This window comes from Arabidopsis lyrata (assembly GCF_000004255.2).
Source record: "Arabidopsis lyrata subsp. lyrata unplaced genomic scaffold ARALYscaffold_2, whole genome shotgun sequence".
Lineage (NCBI taxonomy): Eukaryota > Viridiplantae > Streptophyta > Magnoliopsida > Brassicales > Brassicaceae > Arabidopsis > Arabidopsis lyrata.
The window spans coordinates 13,782,902-13,790,504 of NW_003302554.1; the positions used below are offsets into that span (position 1 = coordinate 13,782,902).

Here is a 7,603-nt window from a genome sequence, read left to right on the forward strand (position 1 = left end):
TACAATGTATTTTAAAAGGTTTTACAACGTATTTATAAGATAGTTATAAGATTTTACAAGCTATTTTATAAGGTTTTACAAGTTTTTTATAAGGTTTTACAAGTTATAAATACCTTATAAAACCTTATAAGTACCTTGTAAAACCTTTTAAAATACATTGTAAAACCTTACAATACACTTGTAAATACTCTGTAAAACCTTTAAAATACCTTGTAAATTTTTCCCGCCAAAAAAATTGCGGAATCACTTTCCCGCAAAAAAAAATTTTTGGCGGGAAAATTTTTACAAGGTATTTTAAAAGTTTTTACAAGTGTTTTGGCGGGAAAATTGCGGGATCACTTTTCCCGCCAAAAAATATTTTGTATTTTGTGGATCTAATTTTGTTTCAAATAAGGGTAAAATGGTCATTAAAAATTAAAAGAGGACAAACTTAAAAATGGACTCTCAAATGGGGCATTTTTAACAATTTCTCTAAAATTTATTGGAACAGAACAGTAATAAAAAAATGTTTAGCTATATAATAAGAAGATACTGAGACGAGTAAGTTGTGTGAGCTCTAGCAATGACGAGCCTGCATTGCACACTTTCCTCACCGATCTCGGTGAACATTTTAGATTCACCTCAAAGAAGAAGAAGAACAACAATTAGATGTTCTGTCAAAATACCGAAGAATATTCTCAATGCGACAGATTCTGGCTCCTCTAAGCTCAGCTTATGTCCTTGCGGAAGAAGGCATTTCCTAGGAGATGCTACGACTACGACGCCGTTTCTTCCCATCCCTCCCTCCCACGCTGCTCAATCTAACTCATCGGTTTGCTTCCCAATTTCTCTTATATATGTTAAACCATTGAGAAACATTCTTAACCAACCTCCGATTCAGTTAACTACTACATGTAGCTATATATAGAAAGATAACGACCATAAGTTGTCACTTAGTAGAGTACTCAGGTCGCAAACATAGTATTATGAAACCTCTTCTTGCCTTTTATAATGAATAATGTCGGGACTATGATATTCTATTAATTTATAAAGGTTATGTACTTATGTAGTATCAAAATCTCTTCATATTAGGAGGTCTTGAACAAATTGCGTCCACCAAAACCAGATTGGTATTTCGAGCTCTACGGTTGGTTTAGGAGTTCAGGAATGGAAAGATACGAGAAAGAGGTTAGAGTGACTTCGATCATGAAGTTGAATGCATTTTTACATTCCATTTATTTATCTTTCTTCTTCTTCTTTTGATAGATTGCGGGTTACAAGAAGAAACTCTTTAACCAAGTCGGAAACGCAGAAAAGGTTTTGGAGATTGGCATCGGAGCTGGTCCCAATATCAAGTACTACAACACTCTTCCAAACGTCTCTATTCTTGGTGTAGATCCAAACCCTAAAATGGAAAGCTACGCACGAAAATCCGCTATACAAGCAGGATTGAAATCCGAAGACTTCAAATTCATTCACGCGGTAACGGCCTTTTTATATATATTCCTTAAATCCATAATAATTTGCATTTCCCTAATGCTAAAACATTTCCTTGTTAATCTTATGATTAGGTCGCAGAATGTATACCGTTAGAAGATGCATCCGTTGACGCAGTTGTTACAAGTCTCGTTATGTGTTCTGTCACAGACGTCACTCAAACCCTCAACGGTAACTGTTTACTTGTTATAAACCAAACATACTTGTTAAAACTTTCATGAACTTCTAATTCAACAATGAATTAACATATGGATATTACAGAGATAAAGCGGATTCTAAAACCGGGAGGGCGTTACCTCTTCGTGGAACATGTTGCAGCTGAAGGTATCTCTTTTGCCATCAATTACAGAAACTATGAATGCTTAATCTAAAGTTTTGTCTCTATTTTGTTGTGTAGATCGATCATTTCTGAGGATGGTGCAAAATGTGTTGGATCCAGTGCAACAAGTCGTTGCCGATGGATGTCATCTAACGAGACCAACAGGAGAATCCATTATAAAAGCTGGTTTCAACGGTGGTGTTGATATCAACAAGGCTTCTCTTACTAGCTTCTATCACTTAAGCCCTCATATCTACGGAGTTGCGTATAATTAATAATCATTAATTTGCAAGACTCTGTTTCTAGTCCTCTGTTTCAAGACTCTTGAAGAATAAAAAGTTCTCTTGTTGTTTGAAATAATGAGTCAATTTGACTAAGTTCAAGTTGAATATTTCTGTTTGAATAATGCGTCAATTTGACTAAGTTCAAGTTGAATAAGTCCTCCATATATTGTCGGAGATAATAAGAGTTTAGTTTGTGTTTTGTTTCGGTTCTTCTGTTGTAATAATGTGTCAAGGTCTATTTAAAAACCCTGTTTTGGATTCTAATTCTCTGTTTCAAGACTCTGTTTTTTATTATGAACTATCAACTCTGTGGATTAATTCTGAGTAATTTATTACTAAATAATGTTTCATAATGAGAACAAAATGCCAATTATGAGCTACTAATATGTAATTATAAGGATTTTATTTGTGGACAGAATCTGAAGTAGAAAAAGCCTATCTTCATATTATTTCACTGCTCTGTTTTGGTATATGAGTAATTTGAGCTTTTTCAAGTTAAAAGAATGGCGATCCTGCACTTCTCATCTTCTTCACCGATCTTGAGGATTATACACTCACCTCCAAGAAAGATTTGGGCTTTGCAAGATTCCATCAAAACCCAGAAGAATCTCATTACGACAGATTCTGTCTCCTCTTTCAGCTTCTGTCCTTGTGGAAGAAGACATTTCATAGGAGCTATGACTTCAATACCATTTCTTCCCATATCTCCCTCTTCCGCTTCTACCTCAACGGTTTCTTCCTCTGTTTTTGTGTTAAAGAACTTTAGGGTTTATCTAGAATTGATAAAAAATGCATCCTTTAATAATCTAAATTCACTTTATTATTAGGAAGATTTGGAAAGATTACGTCCTCCAAACTCCAAAGCCAGATTGGTATGAAGAATTCTTTGCTTGGTCTATGAATACAGAGATGGAATCATATGAGAAAGAGGCTAGTGACTTTCATGAGTTTATTTTCAGTTTTTGTTTCTTACACATTCCTTTATGTCTTATTATTATTCTTTTGTCAGATTTCAGATTACAAGATGAAACTCTTTGATAATTTAGTTGGGAAAGCAGAAAAAGTTTTGGAGATTGGCATTGGAACAGGTCCTAATTTCAAGTACTACACAGCGATTCCAAACCTTTCTGTTATTGGTATTGATCCAAATGCTAGGATGGAAAGTTATGCGCGCAAATCCGCTGAAGAAGCAGGCTTGAAACCCGAAGATTTCACATTCATTCATGCGGTAACTTTGTGATATAGATCAGATATGACATCATTGGCATCCCCCTGATGCTACATTTTCTGTTAATGTGTTTAGCTTGGAGAGTCTATACCGTTAGAAGATGCATCAGTTGATGCAGTCGTGGGAACTCTCGTGCTTTGTTCTGTCGCGGATGTCACTCGGACGCTCAATGGTAACTGTTTACCTCCTTTGAATTCAACATCTTAAGAATGCTCAATGACAAGTTTGAATTCTGTGGTTTTGTTACAGAGATAAAACGGGTACTAAGACCGGGAGGGACATTCATTTTCATAGAACATGTTGCCGCGGAAGGTATTACTTTTGACTCAAAAATTAGGATACATTCTGGGAAAATAAAACTTCCATCGAAGAGAAGCAAATGAAAGGCTTTCATATTCATCAGAGTCCATTAAGGAGAACAGATGAAACTGAATCCATTGTTTGGCTTGTCTTCTTTTGGCTGAGCAGATGGTACATTTCTGAGGTTGGTGCAGAATGTGTTGGACCCATTGCAACAAGTTGTTGCCGATGGATGTCACTTGACAAGGCACACCGGAGAGTCGATTTTAGAAGCCCGGTTCAATGGCGGTGCAGATGTTAAAAAGGCATCTCTTTCTAGGTTTGCTTACATAAGCTCTCATGTCTATGGAGTTGCTTACAATTAAAAAAAAAAAAAAAAAAAAACAAGAAAATGTCTCTTAGACTCATCCAAGGTATGATGATGATTGTACATTTCAATGATATACATAAGTTTAAATGATGGCTCTAGTCTATTTTATATAGTATGATAATTAAGTATGTTATCGATATGGGTGTCCTTGTTGAATAAAAACAACAATATCTAATTCAAAAAGCTTCAGTCATCTTGGAAGTGAAACTCTAAATTATTACATAAACAATGTTCGAGGTTACGTTTCACCTGCCAAGATGAGATAAATTATTCCCTAGAAAGCTGAAGACTATTCTAAAGACTAAGATCTGAGATTGTAAGATCATTTTGGCCATTATGATGATGATGATGATGACTCGAGTTCTTTCATCGCCTTCCTCACATACTCACCTCGCAGAGTGATTAGAGCTTCACGAGATCAACTTCATGCTCAAACTGTAAAGAGTCATCACCTTCCTTCAGGCTCATCCTACACCAGCTTATGTTCATGTGGAAGAAAACATTTTCTTGAAGCAGCTAGCCCGACGATGCCCTTTCTTCCCATCTATTCTCCTAATGCTTCGCGTTCCAAGGTGATTCTTTTTTACTTTTTATCTTTCTCCTAGATGCATTTTGTGTATAGGCACCAGCTTTTTACTTGTGTGACATGATTTTACTAGTAAAGAATGTGTTTCTTTGGCACAAAGATCGATTGTGGTTTTTCTATAGGGTTGTCTCCAAAATGCTAAGTTTGGTACTTTGAATGAATATGGTCCTCTTATATACTTGATATGTGGAGGAACTGTATTTTGACCGAGATTTATCTGCACTACTCATTAGGATGTGTCAGAAACATTTCATCCTCAGAGGCCAGATTGGTATAAGGAGCTTTTTGCTTGGTTCTTAAGCACAGGAATGCGATCTTATGAAGCAGAGGTCAGTCTTTGTTACTTGAATGCATCATTTTTTGATCCATTTCTTGAGAATGATGGATCTTTTTCCTGCTTTGTGTTATTTGGTAAGATCGCCGATTACAAGAGAAAACTATTCGAAAAATTGGCTGGTAAAGCAGAAACAGTGCTGGAGATTGGTGTTGGTACAGGTCTTAATCTGAAGTACTTTGCCGGTAATGAAAACGTCTGTGTTTTTGGTATGGACCCGAACCACAAAATGGAAAAGTACGCATTTGATACTGCTAGAGAAGCTGGGATGAAACCTGAAAACTTTAGATTCATTCAAGGAGTAAGTAGATACGCTTGGTTTTGATTGTGAGACATCTCTTTTTGTAATCCTCTGATGTTACTTCTCTGTTTATCTTAGGTAGGAGAAGCTATACCATTAGATGATGACTCTATGGATGCAGTGGTTGCAACACTTGTTCTATGTTCTGTCTCTGATGTCACTCAAACACTCAATGGTAAACTTCATAAACCCTTAAGAGATCTCACTGGACAATATCCTTTTAACCGACTGTCATTTTCAGAGATCAAGCGGGTGCTGAAACCGGGTGGGATTTTCCTATTCATCGAGCACGTAGCGGCTAAAGGTATATATACAAAACTTTTACATCAAACCTCTTGAAAAGACAAAACTGAAATCCAAAGTTTTCTCATTTGGGGGTGCAGATGGATCTTTTTTTAGGCATGTTCAGAATGTATTGGATCCAATACAGCAAGTAGTTGCAGATGGATGCCATTTAACAAGAAACACCGACTTATACATTTCGGATGCCGGTTTCGATGGTGGCAGTGAGATCAACAATACGGCAATCTATAGTTTCCCTTGGATTATAAGACCTCATGTCTATGGAGCAGCCTACAAGTAAGACCTCATGTCTATGGAGCAGCCTACAAGTAAGACCTCATGTCTATGGAGCAGCCTACAAAGCGTCAAATGTTGACTTCATTGCCTGTTTATGCAAATTGATTCCCAATATTTGAAACATTTCGCCACTCTTTGTTGTAAGACAAGACTTTATGTTGAGTTTGAATGTACTGGGCCAAGTATGGGCTAAGATTTATGAGACAAATCAAAAGCCCATGATCATGGGAAACGTCTTCTTTGGACGTGAGACAACCAAAAAAGTTGTGAGGTTTTATCAGAACACTTTTTTTTTCCAATAGTCCAGTGTTGTTGAAAACAAAGATAAAATGTATTTTCCAGTTTCATACCATAGGAATATACAAAGAACGAAAAATATATTGTTTTGACTTTTGAGAGACAGTCATTAATTCTCAAGACTCTGAAGTCTCTAACGTGCCATGTAATTATTTAATACCTATCTATTACTAATAGCTAGAAATGTGTATCAAATATATCTAAATTAGATAGAGACCACAAAAAAGAATTCCAAAAAAGTGCCAATTAAAAAAATGAAGAGATTTAAGGATTATCCGGGAAGATACGGGAAAAAAGAAATGTCGCAGTGTGGGTGGTGCATGCGGCTACAGCAACGGAAGTAAGAAGAAAAGGTTAGAAACATGTTGCATGTTCCCAAAGTTGCACATGAGAGGTTCACGTCATTGTCATATCCACTTTCTCACGATGCACCGTTTATTTTCACGTACCAAACGCTCCCATTTTTTCCTTTTTAATTTTTTCAAACTGTCAGAAGCATTCGGTTTTTCGGTTTAGTTTTGTTCATAATTTACTATAAAATGAACTAAATAATAGAAAATTAGAAATAACTTAATCGAGTTTGGTTTTGGATAAAAAAATAATAAAAATAACTAGTTAATTTGACTAATACTATAAAGATTCTAATGTGTACGTATTTTCTGTATATTTAATTTTTTGAATTATGTATTTGGTTTTTATGTCCACCCCTAGTTTATCACATCTTTTCTCCTTTTATCCTTCCATATTTTAAAAGAATATGGAAGGTCTCTATATGTCGTCGTTAGGAATAGACAAATACATACCTATCTATTCATACAAAAAGTCGTTTTCCTAAACCAACTTACACAAAGTCATCTAAAAATCTTTTTTCTCATTACATTGGTCAGAATCTCTACCAGAATAACTGATATTGGTCGACACTCTTAACAACATATTGAAATATGCATTTCTTATTTTACACTATTTTGTTGACAATTTAAAGGAGAAATCGCTTGATGAAATGAATACTTTTCAATTAATCAGATGAAGACGGCCTAATTTGGTTTAATGATATACCATCGCTGAGGAATACAATATCTAATATATATACTCACACAAATACAATATTTACTAACATTTTTTGGTGTGTTATAAAAAAAAAACAGTTTTTCGAGTAAACGAATAGATAATGGTTTAAACAAGTGACGATTTCATGAGAATGACTAGTTTATGGCTCGGCCTACAAGGAAAAAAATACATATTATTTGTGTGGTTGCTTCTGTTCATTCAAGTGTCAAGTGTTCCACGATACGTAGGGACCAATTTTACTTCTTTTCACGTGACATGTTTGGGCTGATGTTCACAAGAAAAAAGAGTTATACGAAAATATGAAATAATCAGATGTTAAGAAAGTAATATATTTTATCTGAAAATATAGCCTTCTTCGTGAAAGATTTGTCTGAAAATAGATGCTAGGCTTGTAGACTGTCCTTAAGTCTCAATGGCAACGATTAATATTTATAACGGTATCTTATCCAAGATTGTATAAA

General features: G+C 35.3%; 3 protein-coding genes across 3 annotated transcripts; all 3 read left to right on the forward strand.

Moving 5' to 3' along the window:
* The first annotated feature begins 553 nt into the window (after positions 1–553).
* Positions 554–2,343, forward strand: LOC110230648 (methyltransferase-like protein 7A). The gene is made up of 6 exons (XM_021034125.1): positions 554–811; positions 1,072–1,167; positions 1,246–1,461; positions 1,551–1,647; positions 1,738–1,800; positions 1,874–2,343. Exons 1-6 carry the CDS (start codon positions 563–565, stop codon positions 2,068–2,070), a joined length of 918 nt encoding a protein of 305 aa, XP_020889784.1. The 5' UTR covers positions 554–562; the 3' UTR covers positions 2,071–2,343.
* Positions 2,344–2,472: 129 nt separating this feature from the next.
* LOC110230650 (methyltransferase-like protein 7A) lies at positions 2,473–4,067 on the forward strand. Its single transcript, XM_021034127.1, is given in 7 exon segments — positions 2,473–2,810; positions 2,907–2,930; positions 2,932–3,009; positions 3,089–3,307; positions 3,383–3,479; positions 3,557–3,619; positions 3,776–4,067. Coding segments are annotated over 7 exon segments (906 nt in total). The 5' UTR covers positions 2,473–2,582; the 3' UTR covers positions 3,973–4,067.
* A 180-nt stretch (positions 4,068–4,247) lies between these two features.
* On the forward strand, positions 4,248–6,032 carry LOC110230649 (methyltransferase-like protein 7A). The gene is given in 7 exon segments (XM_021034126.1): positions 4,248–4,359; positions 4,362–4,549; positions 4,797–4,892; positions 4,980–5,198; positions 5,277–5,373; positions 5,440–5,502; positions 5,582–6,032. Coding segments are annotated over 7 exon segments (909 nt in total). The 5' UTR covers positions 4,248–4,313; the 3' UTR covers positions 5,782–6,032.
* Positions 6,033–7,603: the final 1,571 nt, after the last annotated feature.

Coding starts and splice junctions, on each gene's coding strand:
- LOC110230648 (XM_021034125.1), top strand. CDS start 563: ATGACGAGCCTGCATTGCACACTTTCCTCACCGATCTCGGTGAACATT. Junction 1,462..1,550: donor ACTTCAAATTCATTCACGCG/GTAACGGCCTTT, acceptor TCTTATGATTAG/GTCGCAGAATGTATACCGTT. Junction 1,801..1,873: donor GGAACATGTTGCAGCTGAAG/GTATCTCTTTTG, acceptor TTTGTTGTGTAG/ATCGATCATTTCTGAGGATG.